General features: G+C 39.8%; 1 protein-coding gene and 1 gene segment (V, D, J or C); one reads left to right on the top strand and one right to left on the bottom strand.

Moving 5' to 3' along the window:
* The window catches only part of LOC141556155 (immunoglobulin lambda variable 9-49-like), a 1,090,947-nt gene that overhangs the window by 495,623 nt on the left and 576,284 nt on the right, over nucleotides 1–19,040 (top strand).
* LOC141556120 (uncharacterized) lies at nucleotides 1,571–4,282 on the bottom strand. The gene has a single exon (XM_074289690.1). It carries the CDS (start codon nucleotides 3,176–3,178, stop codon nucleotides 2,201–2,203), a length of 978 nt encoding a protein of 325 aa, XP_074145791.1. The 5' UTR covers nucleotides 3,179–4,282; the 3' UTR covers nucleotides 1,571–2,200.

The raw sequence follows: 19,040 nt of genomic DNA, 5'->3' as shown, positions 1-19,040 counted from the left end.
TGAAGTCTAGTAGTGCTGCAAGAGTCTGCTGTAAAGGAATTTACAGACCCGAAAACCTAAATTAACAAAAGAGGTTTATTATGAGGTTTGAAAGTAAGATTATAGTCTACTTAGTAAGAGGTGAAGGTAGAGCTAAGAAGGGAGGGGAAACAGGATTCCACTGGGCAGAGAGTCATTGGTGCCAGGCATGGTGCTGTAATGTGTAGAATCTCTGCAAAGAGAGGACTCCAGCTTGGCTCTTTTGTAATGAGCGATTTAGCACATTGAGTGAAGTCACAAGTTGGCTCCTGGATTGGTTTCATCAAAGGCTAGAATTTGCTTGGTGGGGTTTGAGAAACCTAAGAAGATGATTAGAATGGGGTGAGACAGTCCAGGTTGGCTCAGATCTCATGGGGGCTGGGAGAGCCAGGATCTCATATTGGAATTCAAAGAGGTGCTTTTGACCAGGATTTGTGGATCAAAGGTCCTACCTTCTTGAATTGATAATGCAACAGCTAGGAGGAGTTGGGAATCAGAAAGGAATAAATCAATCTGAAAGGACTAGTTTCTAAAAGGGACCACAACCTTTTTCAGTTCTGCTCACATCCCTCTGCATCAGTTCATACAAATCTTTCCAGGTTTCTCAGAAACTGTTGCCTTCATCATTTCTCATAGAACAATATTATTGTATCAGACTCATGTATCATAATTTGTCCAGGCATTCTCCCATTGATAGTGGTGCTACAATTTAGGAAGGACATGGATATGTGTTCAGCAGCCTGAAGAAAAGAAAATTTATCGGGAGAGGAGAGGTAGCTCTCGTCAACTATTTGAAGAGGCAGCATGTGGAAGGGAAATTACAATTGTTTATTTATCCATAGAGGTTAGAACCATAACCTATGGGTGGAAATTGCTGAGAGGGAGAATTTGATTCCTCATAATGTAAAACTTCCTAATAATAAAATCAAATATCAAAGTGGAATGAATTATGTGTCAGGAAGCAATGCCATGGCACATGAATGAATTGGAATAATGTCACAATGTGTTGGATTAACGATTTCTTTCCTATTTTCCTTTTCCCTTCAAACTCTCCCATTATCAGTTCTTTACTTTTTGTTTTTTTATGAGACTCTATATGAGATTCAATTTCAGTTTTTGTCTTTCCAATGAGGAATTTGATGTATTTATTCAAGAATTGACCAATTTTATCTCCTTGCGGTCCAAGGAATTTTCTTTTTTGTTTTTTAAAGGAAACATATATATATATACATATATATATATATATATATATATATATATATATATATATATATATATATATATATATCAGAAATCCTAATAATTTACTTCACAGATGATAACATAAGTTAAATAATAATCAATTCAGACAGCACTGCAAAAGTTAGTTTTAAATGGAAACAGAAATAGTGAAATGTTAAATATGTCAGGCAAAGGACAGATTGTAGAAAAAGGAACAGCTTCAAAGACAGTGGTAAAAGTGAGTCAATATTCAAAAATTTGTGGCATACAACTAAAGGAGGCACCAAAAAGATAAATGATTACTCAAAAATCATATACTAATACAATGTAAAAAATGAATAGAATATCATTTATTAAATCCATCAATACATAGTTTTATTAATACATTAGATATATCAATTACATGTTTGAAATACATCAATATATTAGAAACCAGACTAAAGAAATAATAACAGCCAAATCAAATTCTGAGGGAAGACCATGGTACTCCATCACCCCTCTGTTACAATTATGGTGGACGGAGTGTGAAATATTATGCTCGGGCAGGTAGGTGGGTGCAGTGGATAGAGCACCAGCCTTGAATTCAGGAGGCCCTGAGTTCAAATCTGGTCACAGACACTTAATACTTCCTAGCTGTGTGACCCTGGGCAAGTCAATTAAGCCCAGCCTCAAAATTAAAAAAAAAAAAAAGAAACAATATTCACAATTTCAGTTTTTTCATGTGTTGGATTTGGAGGGGAAGAAAAAGGTCCAGTTTGAGAAGTGAAGGTGGCATGTTAACCAAAAAGAGCCACTATGAATTATTTTAGAAAGGATAGGTAGTTCTCCTACTGAGCTGCCAAAATCATATAAATTTCTGGTGGCCGTGAAGGGCCAGTTACTGTCTGAAATCTCTCTATTTCAACAAATTCTTTTTCTCAAATGTATGAATTTTGTAATGAGTAATAAGGGTAGAATCTTGCTAATTACACTCATTACGTGCAAAGGGTTTCTCTGCAGTGTGAGTTCTCTGATGTAGAGTAAGGTTTCCTCGACGGTTGAAGACTTTTCCACATTCCTTACATTCATAGGATCTCTCTCTCGTATGAACACTCTCATGATTGGTGAGATTGATCCTCTGACTAAAACCTTTCCCACACTGCTTGCATACAAAGGGTTTTTCTCCAGTGTGAGTTCTCTGATGTACAGTAAGGTTTCCTCGACGACTGAAGACTTTTCCACATTCATTACATTCAAAGGATCTCTCTCCAGTATGAACTCTCTCATGATTAGTGAGATTGATCCTCTGACTAAAACCTTTCCCACACTGCTTGCATACAAAGGGTTTCTCTCCAGTATGGATTCTTTGATGTACAGTAAGGTTTCCTAGACGTTTGAAGACTTTTCCACATTCATTACATAGAAAGGGTTTCTCTCCAGTATGAACTCTCTGATGATTAATGAAATGGTGTCTCTGAGCAAAACCTTTCCTACATTCCTTACATACAAATGGTTTCTCTCCAGTGTGAGTTCTCTGATGAATAATAAAGTTTCCTCGATGGCTGAAAGCTGTTCCACAGTCCTTACATAGAAAGGGTTTCTCTCCAGTATGAATTCTCTGATGAATAGTGAGACTGTGCTTCCAATTAAAACCTTTCCCACATTCCTTACACACAAATGGCTTCTCTCCAGTGTGAGTTCTCTGATGTTCAGTAAGGAAATCTTGATGACACCCACTGGAGTTTCTGCTCTTGGGACTTGAGGTTCCTTGTTGCTTCTCCAACACAGAGATCAGATCCAGTCTGGAAACAGGAATCCCCACAGAGAGCAGGTTCTGGTAGTTCTCCAGCATCACATTCCTATGCAGGGCCCTCTGGGCAGGATCCAGAAGGCTCCACTCCTCACTGGTGAAGTCCACAGCCACATCCTGGAAGGTCACTGGTTCCTGAATGGAGGCCATGAGAAAGCCGGAAGTCACACCTATCTGCTACCTGGAGATGAGCAGAGTCTTCACAGGTCTGGGGTTGTTCTCCACAGAACTCACCACTCCTGTCAGTTGAGCTTCTGAGTGTAGGACTTCAGGTCCAAGACCTCAGTTGGGTGCCAAATATAGTGGGGTTTCTTGAACCCCCAAATGGAGATAAGAAAATATACTAGGCTTTCTAGAGGCCCATGCTGGGTGCCAAATAGTAGTGTCCGGACTAGCTCTCTGGAGGATCTCCAGACCAGCCTTGGTCTTAATGGAGGAGAGAAGGAGGCAGGAGAGCCCAGGACAGTCCAAAATGAAGTGTCTCTTTCCAGTCTTCTCAGCCCTTAAATACCTCAGCATGATTACATCAGCACAGCACACTGAGCAAGTGGTAACTAGGGCAGCAGGGCAAATGGTGTTAACACAAGTGTTAAGTATAAGCACCCTGCTGTTGACATGTAAACAGAACACAGGTGGTCACGATCTCCTTGACTTCTCAGGAGAGGTGAGAACACCAAAGAGAGGTGGGAAGATAATCAGTCATTGTCATCTGATTCCCTCAGGCCTGAAGGCTCTTATACCTTACCCAGAATTCCCCCCCTCTGAGGCCCTCTGCCAATCAACACAAACACAAGTAGATGAAATGTCTCTTGGCATCAGCTTAGGGCCGGCTCCAGCACTTGGAACCATCCACCTGGGACAAATCTAGTTGGAAGACCCCAAGTGTTTGGAGGGAACAGATGCTTCTCTTTCCCAGTCATCAAGAACCACAAGCTCCCAGGGAGCCAGGCAAGTCTCACCCCTGCCCTGGGCCTGAGTCATCCCCCCAGTGTCCCTTGAGGAGGGGGGGGCTCAAGCACTGCCAGGGCTACCAGCCACTGCCCCCTCCTGGCCTCACCCAGGGAGACTCCGGGCCCAGGAAGAGCCGCATCCCCGGGGCCTCTGGCTCCTTGCAGCCCAAACCTCCCCCCCGACCGGAGGGGCGGCAGCCTGTGGGGAGGGCTCAGCCACAGCCAGGGAAGCCCCGGGACAATGGGAAGCCCCACAGCCCGGCTCAGCCCCGGCCCCCGAGAGAGGCTGAGGTCACCTTGGCCTCCGGCCCTTCCCCCTGCCGGGACCCCGAGGCGTGCGGTCCCCCCTTTCCCCACCCCCAGCAATGACCCTCCAAGGGGCTGGGCCAACGCTTCTTGGAGGAGGAGCCACGGGCTGGGCCCGGCCAGGAGAGGGCTTCCGAGCCGGACAGAGGATGCAGGAGTGACCGGAGAAGAATTGGGGGCGGGGGACCCCGAGACAGGAGACCAAAGCTGCAGCAACGACGGGACGCCACGTGGGGGAGGGGAGAGAGGGCAAGGAGAGGAGGCGGCAGGGGCTCAGCCGCCGTGGGGGAGGGGGCGCTCCTGAAAGGGGCGGTGGCAGGACCCGAGGAGGGAGGGGAGGCTGCGGGCGATGGGGGGCTGCACGCACACTCACAGGCACCTCACGAACGCTAGTACTGGCGCACACTCAGGAGCTTGTACACACGCACTGTGTACACACGCGTGTGCGAGACACCACGGCCACAGACAGGCTTCAAGGAGCGGGGCTCAGCAGTGCCCACGCGCGTGCGCACTGTCAGGACCGAAGCCAGGGGACCCTCCTCCTGCCCGAAGCTAACAGAGGGAGCCGGGGCCACGCGTGCGCAGTGACACAAACCGCAGGGCTCGCTCAGTCCGGGGATTAGGAAAGGTTTTCTTCAGCCCCACAATTCAGCCCGCCGCTTTCCGGAATTGTCGTCCTGCGGTCACGGGCGCACAGGCTGCTGGGAAACCTTAGCTTCGGTCACCCCGGCGTTTGTGGGCAAGGTCCCGGCTCTGCTTGTCAGGGGCGGCCCCGACTTCCCCCGGCTTTCCTCGAGGAGCCAACGGCTTTCACTTGGGCGGCTGCGGTCTCTGTGGGCGGGGATCCGCCAGCCCGAGGAAGTCACCGCCGGCGGCGCCTCCGGCTTCTCCCTCCCTTCGCCGGGGTCGCGGCTGTTTGGGGTCTGTAAGAGGGAGCTCCGAGCCCCTTCCCCTTCTCTCCTCCGCCTCCCCCGGTACACAACAGGCGTTTAATAAAGGTTCCCTGACTGGAGCTGCTCGCCTCGGACAGGCCTCGCCTCTGCCCGCAGCTCTGTGGAGACAATGGAGGCCCGGGAAGCTGCGCTGGAAGCTGAAGCCCGTGGCCGGAATTGAGGAGGCGGAGCCTCCCAGGCTTCGGGAGCAGGAGAAAGAATGCTTGGGATGGAGAGATGACTTGGGTTCTTCATGGGACAGGAGGCTGGAGCCCCTGGACGGAAGAGTCCCTGTGGGGAGTGAAATAGGAGGAGAGAGGAAGGGCTTTGAAGGAGCAGAGGGGAGGCCCTGCCATGTGTTTAGAGACAGAGGTCGTTGGACAGGACTGGAGCAGTGCTTTAGGGAAATCCCTGAAATGACTGAACGGAGGATGGATGGGAGGAGGGAAAGGCCCATCAGCAAGCGATTGCAGGAATCTAGGGAGGAAGGGAGGACGAGCGTCAGAGCAGAGAAGAGGATTTACTGGAGAAATGCCACAAGGACAAAATCAAGAGATGATAACATGAGAATGATTGTGAGGGAATGGGTACATCTCCAATAATAGATGATGTTAGTTTCATCAGAGATGGAGAAACTGGCATCTCCCGGAATGTTTTTAAAGAAGAGTGTGAAAAAGGGATTAGAGGAATGGGATAAAAATTGGAAAAATAGGAAGCTAGGAGTTCAATGAGATTTCTACACTGTCTTACAAGGAAGACATAATTAGGGTCTAAATGAGTGGCAGCCTGAATGGAGAGAGGGACCTGGATGCAAGAGATAGCATGAGCATAATGCTGAGATTTGCCAATTAACTGAACACTTTGGGGAAGGGCAGAGAAGATTTGAGAATGATGCAGAAGTTTTGAGCTCAGCAGATTATAAGAATAGCTGTATAAAAAAGTTTGTAGAAAACTTACGTTTGGAGAACGAATGAATCTGAGGGAGTGAGGGCATAATGTGCTCCATTTTGGACATGTTAGTTTGAGGTGTCTGTGGGGCATCCAGTGGGAGATACGCAGAGCAGGAACTGATGTGGCGTTAGATGCCGACTGATAGCGAATTAGAGCTTAGGAGGAAGACACTAGGAATCTCTTCTAGGAGAGAAGAAATATCTCTTTTTGACTGTTAAAAAAAACCAACTGCTAATCACTGCCTTGTGACAAACAAAGGCACACAAAGTCTAGGGTGCTGAAGATTGAACAAAAGAAATTTTTAGTGACGATATTGCCCGATTTCATCCAAGAACATGTTAACATCATTGTCAAAAGAAAGCCAGATAAACCTGTAAGATCTTCTTCTTCAGCCTATAAAACACCCACCAAAAATGTTTTTTGGGGATTGTTGACTTCCAATGGGCATGAAAGTCTTGCCACCCATCAATGGGAATGCTCAACCCTGATTAAATAGATTTCTATAACAAGAAATAAGAATGTTCCAAAACTACAGAAATTCCTAAATGGGAATGAAATATCACAATACAACATTGCATCATACCATTGAACAAAAACTTAATGAATTTATCTAAGAGGTAAAGATAAACCTGCATCACTAACCTGGGGCCTCACCTAAATTAATGTCATTGAAATCTTATAAGAAATAACTCATGCTACTTTGAGAAAAAATGCATAATCCATAATTATCCATAAAACATTTTATTGTGTGTGTCAATCAAACAAATTGTGACATTGTTCCAATTCAATCACATGCCATGGCATTGGGTTCTGACATAATTCATTTCACTTTGACATTTGCTTTCATAATTAGGAAGTTTTACATTATGAGGCATCTGTAATGTTCTCTGTTGAGGTTTTCTTGGTGTCTCCCGAGGCAGTCTTCATTTCAGTTCAGTAATCACCACACATGCAGCTAGGGATTAAGGTCCAAATCCTTTATTGTCTCTTTCCAAGTCTTTTCTACTTTCCTGTGGCCCGGTTAGCTTTCTTAGAGGCTTATCTCTTTCCTTGGTTCTGAGAGCTTGAGCTCTTGCCATCAGTCCTTGGTCTTTTCTGCCTCTGCCAGCTACTTGAGGTCCTCTTGAATGTGTCTTGGTTTCTGTGGGGGAGGCAGGAGGACTGCTTTATTATAAAGACAATCTTTGCCATCATAATTTATATACTGTGTTACAGAAATGCGTGTATTAACCCAATAATAAAAAAATGAAAGAATGTTTTTCAAAAATTTAAAAGAAAGGAAGATTTGGGAGCTGTATCAATTCAATGACCAATCATCATGACAGAAGATTAAGAATGAAACATACTCCTGACCTTTGTAAACAAAGAACCCACAGATTCAGAGCACTAATTGAAACTTTTTTTTTTGACTTGAATTTATTTTGCTTAACTCTCCATTTTACAAAAGGGATAATTTTTCTTTCTTAATGGAAATGAAATCATATTTTTATTGGAAAGTAATTTAAAAAACCCCAAATATACCACTCAATATACAAAATCAGCATAATCCTAATTCTGGATTTTGTGCTCCTATTAATGAACCCTAGTTTCATATCAGCTATTGGTGGTTGCTTTCTTCTACTGTTGATTAATTTTGAGTTTGTGATCGACTACAATAGATTTTTTTGACAATACTCAAGCCATAACTTTCCCACCTAATAATTACAGAGTCAGTATTTTGAACTCATTTTATTCCTATTACACTTCATGTTGTAACAGTTTGCCCATAATATAGTAAGTACTTCATAATGCTGATGGTCTCAACCTTCCTTCAGGAAATGACCTAGATGAAAGTTTAATTAGTATCTTCAATAGAAGCAAAAGCAACAGGATTCCAGTGGGCACAGAGTCCTTGGTGCTAGGCATGGTGATGCCATGTTTAGACCCTCTGCAAAGAAAGGACTTCAGCTTGGCTCTTTTGTAATGAGAGATTTAGCTAAAGGAGCAAATGGGGGGAGTCCAAGTTGGCTCCTGGCTGGGTTTCAGGGAGGGCTGGCATTTGTTTGGTGGGGGCTGGGAAACCTGAGAAGATCATTAGAACAAGGGGTGGGACAGCCTATGTTGGCTCACATCCCATCTGTCAGATCTGAGAAGCTCCAAGCTCCAGCAATCCAGTCAGTGAACCTTTATTAAATGCCTATTGTGCACCGGGGGAGGTGGAAGAGAGAAGGGAAAAGGGGGCTTGAAGCTCACCATTACAAACACCAAACAGCTGTGACCCAGGCTAAGGGAGGGAGAAGCCCGGAGGCCCCACCAGCTGTGACTTCCTTGGGATTATGGATCACTACAGAGACCGCAGCCGGGAAAAGTTAAAGCCATTTGCTCCTCAGAGGAAAGCCAGGATAAGGCGGGTAAGCGTCCTAACAAGCAGAGCCGTGATCTTTCCAACAAATGTCGGGATGATCAAAGCTAAGGTTTTCCCAGTAGCGTGTGTGATGGTGACTGTTGGACGATAATTCCGGAAAGCCGCGCTGAATTGTGGGGCCAAAGAAAAACTTTAAAAGTCCCCAGGACTGAAACAGCCCTGTGGTTTGTGTCACTGGGCAAGAGTGGCCTCAGTTTTGGCTGATAGCCTCGGGCAAAAGGAGGGTGCCATGGCTTCAGTCCTGACAGTGCACAGGCACATGGGCACTGCTGAGCCCTAGTCCTTGAAGCCTGTCTGTGGCCATGGTTTCTCTTAAGTGTGTGTGTACATAGTGCATGTATAAAAGCTCCTGAGTTTGCACCAGTACAAGCGTTTGTTAGGTGCCTGTGAGTGTGTGTGTGTGCAGCCCCCTCATCTCCCACAGCCTCCCCTCCCTATACCACCAAGTGGTATAGCATCTAACTTTCTAAAGGAAAAGTTAAGAGAATTGCAAGAAGAAATAGACAGTAAAACTATAATAGTGGGAGATCTCAACCTTGCACTGTCAGATTTAGACAAATCAAACCACAAAACAAATAAGAAAGAAATTTAAAAAGTAAATAGAACATTAGAAAAACTAGGTATGATAGACCTTTGGAGAAAACTGAATGGCAATAGAAAGGAATATACTTTCTTCTCAGCAGTTCATGGATCCTATACAAAAATAGATCATATATTAGGACATAAAGATCTCAAAATTAAATGTAGGAAGGCAGAAATACTAAATGCCTTCTTCTCAGATCACAATGCAATAAAAGCTACATTCAGTAAAAAGTTAGGGGTAAATAGACCAAAAAGTAATTGGAAAATGAACAATCTCATCTTAAAGAATGACTGGGTGAAACAGGTAATAATTTCACCCAAGATAATGACAATGATGAGACATCATACCAAAATCTGGGGGTTGCAGCTAAAGCAGTAATAAGGGGAAATTTTATATCTTTCGAGGCTTATTTGAAGAAAATAGAGAAAGAGAAAATTAACAAATTGGGCCTGCAACTTAAAAAGCTAGAAAAAGACCAAATTAAAAACCCCCAACCAAAAATTAAACTTGAAATACAAAAATTAAAAGGAGAAATCAATAATATTGAAAGTAAAAAAACTATTGAATTAATAAATAAAACCAAGAGTTGGTTTTATGAAAAGGCCAATAAAATAGATAAAACTTTGGTAAATTTGATCAGAAAAAGAAAGAGGAAAATCAAATTGTTAGTCTTACAAATGAAAAGGGGGATCTTTCCACCAATGAAGAGGAAATTAGAGAAATAATAAGGAGTTACTTTGCCCAACTTTATGCCAATAAATTTGATAACTTAAGTGAAATGGATGACTTCCTCCAAAAATATAGGCTCCCTAGATTAACAGAGGAGGAGATAAATTGCTTAAATAGTCTCATTTCAGAAAAAGAAATAGAACAAGCTATTAATCAACTCCCCAGGAAAAAATCCCCAGGACCAGATGGATTCACATGTGAATTCTACCAAACATTTAAAGAACAATTAGCCCCAATGTTATATAAATTATTTGAAAAAATAGGGGATGAAGGAGTCCTACCAAACTCCTTTTATGACACAGACATGGTACTGATACCTAAACCAGGTAGATCGAAAACTGAGAAAGAAAATTATAGACCAATTTCCTTAATGAATATTGATGCTAAAATCTTAAATAAGATATTAGCAAAAAGACTTCAGAAAATCATCTCCAGGATAATACACTATGATCAAGTAGGATATATTCCAGGAATGCAGGGCTGGCTTAATATTAGGAAAACTATTAATATAATTGACCATATTAATAATCAAATTAATAAGAACCATATGATCATCTCAATAGATGCAGAAAAAGCATTTGACAAAATCCAACATCCATTCCTACTAAAAACTCTTGAGAGTATAGGAATAAATGGACTATTCTTTAGAATAATCAGGAGCATATATTTAAGACTGTCAGTAAGCATAATATGCAATAGAAATAAACTGCAACCTTTCCCAGTAAAATTAGGAGTGAAACAAGGTTGGCCACTATCACCATTACTATTCAATATAGTACTAGAAACGCTAGCCTCGGCAATAAGAGCTGAGAAAGAGATTCAAGGAATTAGAGTAGGAAATGAGGAAATCAAACTATCACTTTTTGCAGATGACATGATGGTATACTTAGAGAACCCCAAAGACTCTGCTAAAAAGCTATTAGAAATAATTCAAAATTTCAGCAAAGTGGCAGGATACAAAATAAATCCACATAAATCCTCAGCATTTTTATGTATCACTAACAAAATGGAACAGCAAGAGATACAAAGAGAAATTCCATTCCAAACAAATGTTGAGAGTATAAAGTATTTGGGAATCCATCTACCAAAGAATAGTCAGGAATTATATGAGAAAAATTACAAAACACTTGCCACAAAAATAAAATCAGATTTAAATAATTGGAAAGATATTCAGTGCTCTTGGATAGGCCGAGCGAATATAATAAAGATGACAATACTCCCCAAACTAATCTATTTATTTAGTGCTATACCAATCAGACTCCCAAGAAACTATTTCAATGACCTAGAAAAAATAACAACAAAATTCATATGGAAGAATAAAAGGTCGAGAATTGCAAGGGAACTAATGGAAAAAAACTCAGAGGAAGGTGGTCTAAGTGTACCTGATCTAAAGCTATATTATATAGCAGCAGTCACCAAAACCATTTGGTATTGGCTAAGAAATAGACCGGTAGATCAGTGGAACAGATTAGATACAAAGGACAAAAAAGGGTACATCTATAGCAATCTAATCTTTGACAAACCCAAAGATACCAACATTAGGGACAAAAATTCATTATTTGGAAAAAACTGTTGGGAAAACTGGAAATTAATATGGCAGAAATTAGATATGGATCCACAATTAACACCATATACCAAGATAAGATCAAAATGGGTCCATGATTTAGGCATAAAGAGTGAGATAATAAATAGATTAGAGGAACAGAGGATAATCTACCTCTCAGACCTGTGGAGGAGGAAGGAATTTATGACCAGAGGATAACTAGAGATCATTATTGATCACAAAATAGAAGATTTTGATTACATCAAATTAAAAAGTTTCTGTACAAACAATACTAATGCAAACAAGATTAGAAGGGAAGTAACAAATTGGGAAGATATTTTTAAAAGCAAAGGTTCTGACAAAGGTCTCATTTCCAAAATATATAGAGAACTGACCCTAATTTATAAGAAACCAAACCATTCTCCAATTGATAAATGGTCAAAGGATATGAACAGACAATTCTCAGATGAAGAAATTGAAACTATATCCACTCATATAAAAGAGTGTTCCAAATCACTACTGATCAGAGAAATGCAAATTAAGACAACTCTGAGATACCACTACACACCTGTCAGATTGGCTAAGATGACAGGAACAAATAATGATGAATGTTGGAGGGGATGTGGGAAAACTGGGACACTAATACATTGCTGGTGGAGTTGTGAGAGAATCCAGCCATTCTGGAGAGCAATTTGGAACTATGCCCAAAAAGTTATCAAACTGTGCATACCCTTTGACCCAGCAGTCCTGCTATTGGGCTTATATCCCAAAGAAATACTAAAGAGCGGAAAGAGACCTGTATGTGCCAAAATGTTTGTGGCAGCCCTTTTTGTAGTGGCTAGAAACTGGAAGATGAATGGATGTCCATCAGTTGGAGAATGGTTGGGTAAATTGTGGTATATGAAGGTTATGGAATATTATTGCTCGGTAAGAAATGACCAGCAGGAGGAATATAGAGAGGCCTGGAGAGACTTACATCAACTGATGCTGAGTGAAATGAGCAGAACCAGAAGATCACTGTACACTTCAACAACAATACTGTATGAGGATGTATTCTGATGGTAGTGGAAATCTTCAACATAAAGAAGATCCAACTCACTTCCAGTTGATCAATGATGGACAGAGGTAGCTACACCCAGAGAAGAAACACTGGGAAGTGAATGTAAATTGTTAGCACTAATATCTGTCTGCCCAGGTTACATGTACCTTCGGAATCTAATGCTTATTGTGCAACAAGAAAACGGTATTTGCACACATGTATTGTATCTAGGTTATATTGTAACACATGTAAAATGTATGGGATTGCCAGTCATGAGGGGGGAGGGAGTAGAGGGAGGGGGGACAATTTGGAAAAATGAATACAAGGGATAATATTATAAATAAATAAATATATATATATATATAAAAAGAAAGTGCATTGTGGGCCAGAAGGTGGTTAGAAGCAAACACATTTGAGGAGGGACAGGATGAAACAAGAGTGCAAAAAACTGGGAAGACTTAGATACAATGATTCAAAGGGAAGTGACTGGCACCTGGGAAACATTGTACACCATGAAAAGCAATATTGTATAATGAGGGATGTAGCAATTCCCAGCAACACAATGAACTATGACATTCTGCAAAGACTAATGACTAAAGGCTATCCACTATCACAAAAAAAATAATAGTCTGACTACGAATTGAAGAATGCTATTTTTGTGTTCTTTCTTTGTTTCTTTTCTTTTATAGAATGACTAAAATGGAAATTTTTACATGATTGCATATGTATTAATATTATCTAAATGCTTGTGAAGTCAAGGAGTGGGCAACATCAAGAAAGATAGAAAAATCAAAGATGGAACACAAAACTTTAAAAAAGAATTTATCATTTTAGCATGCAAATGAAAACAACAAATGTTAAATATTGACAAATTATTAAATATTTTAGAAAATAAAAATAATTTAAAATAATATAGTTAAAACATCTGCTAACCTATTCATAAGTGGTCTGATGTGTCTCTATTGTTCTGTAGTACATAGAGAGCAATGGAAATAGAAGGAATATTTTAATACCAGGTCAGACTTTTATGATTCTTTATACTTCACATAACTTTGCTCTGCAGATAAGTTTTAAGAAAAGAATATCTAGAAGGAGAAAGTTCATAAGAGCCAAATAGGCCTGAGTTGCTATTACTAGAAACTAAAACCTTTTTAGAGGACCCAATCTACATGATGTTTGAACCCACATTTGAACTCAGGTCTTGACTCCAGAGCTGGCCCTTTGTCCATTGAACTATCCAACTGCCCAACTAGTTCCTAGAAAAACTCATTATCTGAAAATGTGAATTGTGTAAGAACTGCTTTTGAGCTGCTTAATTCTGGATAGCAGATGTACTTCCCAGGTGCTAAGGGAAATTAATTTAGACTCTTGAGATATTCTGAAATGACTTCTCACCACCACAACCACCACCATAATCACCACCACAGCAACAGGAACTCAAATCAACAGGGAGTCACTCCTCACATCAATTTGTATATGGTCATGGGTCCAAAGGAGTCGAGAAAAAGATGGAATGTTGAAAAAGAAAGAGACTTTAAGAAAAAAAAAAAGTTTTCAAAAAGTTTTAAAACAAAGAGATGAAAACTATAATGTATGGCTAGAAATTGCAGAGAGAAAAAATTAGATTCTGTGTAATGTAAAAATCTCTCCATCTTCTGAATCAGTAAAATAGGTTGCCTTGCAATATACGGAGCTTTCCATTCCTGAGATCTTCAAGTGAAGGCTAAATAATAATTTATTAAGGAACTGATAATATCTCTGCTCCTTTCCAACTCTGAGATCCTATAATATTCCTTCCCTCTTTTGATGAAGTGATTGATTTCTCATTTTGTCAAAGGACTCATGCAAACATATATATATGTATATATATATATATATATATACACATACATATACACATACATATATATATGCATATATATATATTACACCCTGGGGGTCATTAAAATGATTATTTTGTTTTATCATGATTATATAACAGATGAGCCCCTTCCTTTCTAGAAAATCATTGAAGATATTATTATAGGTATTATTTCCTTTGTGCATCAATTTATATGCATATCTGTAAAGTATTTGGTGAAGATATCCTTCTGGGTATATTGTGCAAAGGTGTACAAAACAGAGAAAAAGTACAGTGAAAAAATTGCCCCTTTTTAATTCTTAAGGGCACTATTAGCATCTTTCATCTTTCATGTAGAGAGGAACAGGTTTGATCAATGGCCTTATGTAGTAACCCAGAATTGAGCTGGGAAAGGCCCTTGGCTGGTGACTGAAGCTCCAGATTGCAATTTTGACAGAATTTGCTGGTGGGAGAACTGAGTATTGAAAAGCTAATGAGAGGTGTGAGGCTTTTCTTGATTAGTGGATGAGTATGGTGCCCTTTAGCATGGAAGCAGATCTAGGTCTGAATGTTCCTAGTGAATTGGGGCTGATCTTGTTGGACCTTTATTATGGTGTCCCAGAAGAAGTTTGTGGCTCCCTTGAATTTAAGAGCTGGGGATGGATTACACTGACCAAAACCAGGCTTCTGATTGAAATCCAATCTTATCTATAGATCATGGAGTATCTACTAAGTGTGTTCTATGTGCCAGGGAACAAATATATATTTGTCCTTTCCTCCCATTACATGTGTAATATCTCTCTCTCTCCCTCTCTCTTTCTCTCTGTCTTCCCCCCTCTCATCTTGTCCATCATTTGACTTTTTAAATCAAAAAGTGGCAACTACCTCATGCATTCCAAATTTGCTGATAATTTATTGGAAAGAATCAGAAACACAGAATTAGAAGCCTAAAAATCTTTACAAGTTAGAACAATACACAAGATGTTACAACATGAAATGTATTAGGAGTACTGATGTAATGGGACACTGTGTCTCCCTGATCTTTGTGGAGGGTGGGCCACCTGGCCTGGGGAAATTCCTAAAAATGATCCTTAGTCTCCTACCTCATTCCCGTGAAAATCTCCTACCTCCAAATAATTTGAGAATCAGTTTGGTCTGGGAAACAATCACCACACTTTATTGAACTGAAAATTAGCCCTTAATCACTCCCTAGCCCCAAATCATAGAAGGCTAATAAAAAGTGATCCTGTACCCCAAACCTTTGCTCAATTCTTATTTGGAACTAGCCCTTTGGGAAGTGGTTTGTCAGTGTAATAAATCCATTTTTTACCAAAACCGTCACCTGCAGATCATGCATTGAAATTATTTCACAAAACCCTGCAACACCAGCCTAGGGACTCCATTGCTGTTAGAGAATCTCTCACCCCTCACTTCTCACACCTCAACAATGCCAAGGAAAGAAATTTGGCAGAATCCATTAAAGGTCAGGACCCAAGTCTGTTATGAAGTGGGAGTACTCTGCTGATTGGCAGGCTGAATACATAGAGGGGTTTAGCCCTCTAAAAGGGGTAGTTTTCTCCAAGGAGAATGACCCTCACAAGGTGTGTTGGGAAATGAGAAGAAAGACACCACAAAGAATGGGGAAGGGGTGATGAAAAAAATACCAAGAGGCAGAATGCAGTGATGGGCACAAAGGGTGCAACAAAGATGGAGTTGTGGGGCATGGACAATGTTAGAGCATAAATTTAACCTCAGGAGTTTGACATAGCTTGGATTTCTTATTGGACACAGCCAGGTGGGGTTCCCACCAGATTGTAGGGTCCCAGAGTTGTGTTTTCCTTTTTTCAACACAAATAGATCATAAGATTTAAAGATTTTATGAGCTAATTTATTATCTACTTGGTATCATTTTTGGCATTTGCCTCTCTCCATTTGTCAAGACAGTCATGATGGCTGATCAAAGAGTTTTCTGAAATTTCTTGGTGTCCTTTGTTGGGATAATTGACATTGCTCAAACTTCACATGAAGGAATTGTAGGACAAGAAGATGAGCTGGTCACATGGCAAGGAAGAATCAGAGCAAGTGCCCTACAGATAGCAGGAGAAAGTAAAGAAGGACTCCATCATATTGATGGATCCTCTGGGAATTTATGTGCAACCCAGACAAGAATTACAGGATGGATACAAACATTCATCTTCATTATTGCAATTTCAATTGAAAAGATTGCTGATCAAGCTTTCTGAATATTTAAGGAATCAATGCATATATTCTTTCTCATACATCCTGAGATAAGAGTTTCTACTGAAGTTACTAATTAAACTTTCATTTAGGCTTTGTCCTGAAGGAAGGTTGAGTCCATCAGCATTATGAAGTACTTACTATGATACACACATTGTTCTAAGCAGTTGGGAAAATACCAAAAAACAGTCTTCTCCTCCCCAACCCAAATAATCTTTACTCTAATAAAACTTATATTCTGAGTAAGAGGAGGAAGAAAAGGGAGGGAAAAAGAGTCTAAAAGCAGTATCTAAAGTGTTACAAAACTCTTAATTTACTTTTGAACTTTAATGAGTCCAGGCATATAATCATGTATACAAATGGCATATAAACTTGAAACAGATGACATCTGAAAGTTTAATTATTTCCTTTCTTTTACATTTATGAAGTTTTTAAAGTTTTGAATAATAATTTGTCATTTTAGTTCAATTTTTTGGATGATACTTTCTCAAACTAGAGTAGACGAGGTCTTCATTCTTGCCATCTTGGATACCTGACCAATCTTCATTGAATTTTGTTGTTATTGTTGAGGATCACATCAAAGTTGTCAAAAATCCTCTTTGGGGGCTGATTTTGAAACTAGAATCCTAGCTTCATATGACATCTTCCCAGTTACTGAGCAACAACTGATGAAAACATTTATGAAGTTCAAAAATTGACTGGAGCAATGAAGTATATCAAAATATGGTGATTATCTTAAATTTTAATACTAAATTTCAGTATTTAAAAATTTTTAAGAAATCAACCTTTGGCATATTATTACACTTATTTATATTTATCCTTCAGAAGTTATTAAAGCTTAAAACAGAACTAAAAATTTTGGAAACTATAAAGCACATTCAGAGTACACAGAAGATAATCTTGGGTGCAGCTAAGTGGTACAGCTTATAGAGCATGAGGCTTCCATTAGGAAGACCTGAGTTCTAATCTGATCTCAAGAGGGGTGACCCTGCTATGACATTGATGTTTAATGGCTCACTATTAGGAAAAGCCAGAAGTCAAAGAATGATGAAAAAGCAATTGATTTTTGTAAGGAGGATAATTAATTTTTTAGATATAGCTGAAATGACAGTCCATTCTTGAGTTTGGTCCAGGAGCACCCTAGTCCGTTGATTCCAACTCTAGGAGTCTAGCACCAAACAGGCATGATCACAGACTCACAGAAACAGGACCAGAAGGGATATTAGAAGTCTTTAAGACAAATCTTGTTTTATAAATCACAAAACAGAGAGTAAGGGAACTTGTGACTTATGCAGGGTCACACAAAGTCAGAGGAAGGAAGGAAGAAAGGAAGCAAGGAAAGAAGGAAAAGAGGGAGAGATGGAGGGAGAAAGGGAGTATATTTTGTCATTCAGCTTTTTGTGACATTGACATTTGTGTAAATAGTTAAGGATGATCCTTGTTCCTTTGGACTCAAACCCAATAAAGAAAATTAGGGTCTAAAGATAAGCCTGAGGGTCATCCATTTCTGTGTGTTTGTGTATTCCCCCCTACACAATAGGGTTGACTGTTTAAATCCAGGTGAATGGTACTCTTTAAGGAACTGAATATAGAAAGTAGGAGAGAAACTAAAACTGAACATATTAAGAGCATTTCCTTACATATTTATGAATGTGTAATTTTCCCTAAGTTTCTATGGAAATGTTATCCCTTAGTGACATCCTTTTCTAAAAACACCTCAATAATTATCATTATGAAATGTTTTTTAAATTACCACTTATTTCCTGGCTGAATCAATCAATCAGTCAGAGTCTTTGTGACTACATTTGAGTTTTTTTTGGGCAAAGATACTTTGTTCTGTTGCCATTTCCTTCTCTAGCTCAATTTACAGATGAGTCAACTGTAACATATCCATTGTCATCTAGCTAACTAGGTTTCTGACCTGGGATTTGAATTCAAGTCTTCCTCACTCTGTAAGCTCTGTGTTCCATTTACTGTGCCATCTCTTTGTCAATTTTTCTAAAACAATTCATTCCTATTTTTAAATTATATATCTATATCTATATCTATATATAATTTATACATATTAGTTTTCTTCTGGTTTTCCCCACTGCATTGTGAGATTTTTAATGGAGGGACTGTCTATTGCTTCTTTTGGCTTCCAATCATTTGGCTCAATGTCTTACATATAAAAAGCTCTTAATAAATGTTCATTGATTGATTGTATCACAATGATTTTCCCTTTCTTAGTCTGGCAAGTGAAATTAAGTATAAGACACAATGTATTGCTACCAAAATTTCATCTTCAATTCTTCATTCCAATCATTTAATCAAAATTTTTCTAGATTTTTCCTCTGGTATCATTTTTAGAAAATTGTTTCATATGGAGAACTCTATCTTGGAAGGTGGAACCAAGAAGGTAGAGAGTAAACAGGAGAAGGAAATGGAAAGATGGAATAGCAGAAATTAACTGACAAAAAAGCTGTTACATTGTTTAATGTTCTTATTGGTTTTCTGG

Source organism: Sminthopsis crassicaudata, chromosome 1 (assembly GCF_048593235.1).
Source record: "Sminthopsis crassicaudata isolate SCR6 chromosome 1, ASM4859323v1, whole genome shotgun sequence".
Taxonomy (NCBI): Eukaryota; Metazoa; Chordata; class Mammalia; order Dasyuromorphia; family Dasyuridae; genus Sminthopsis; species Sminthopsis crassicaudata.
Note: the sequence above shows the minus strand (reverse complement) of the source record. Positions and strands in the feature narration are given on the sequence as shown.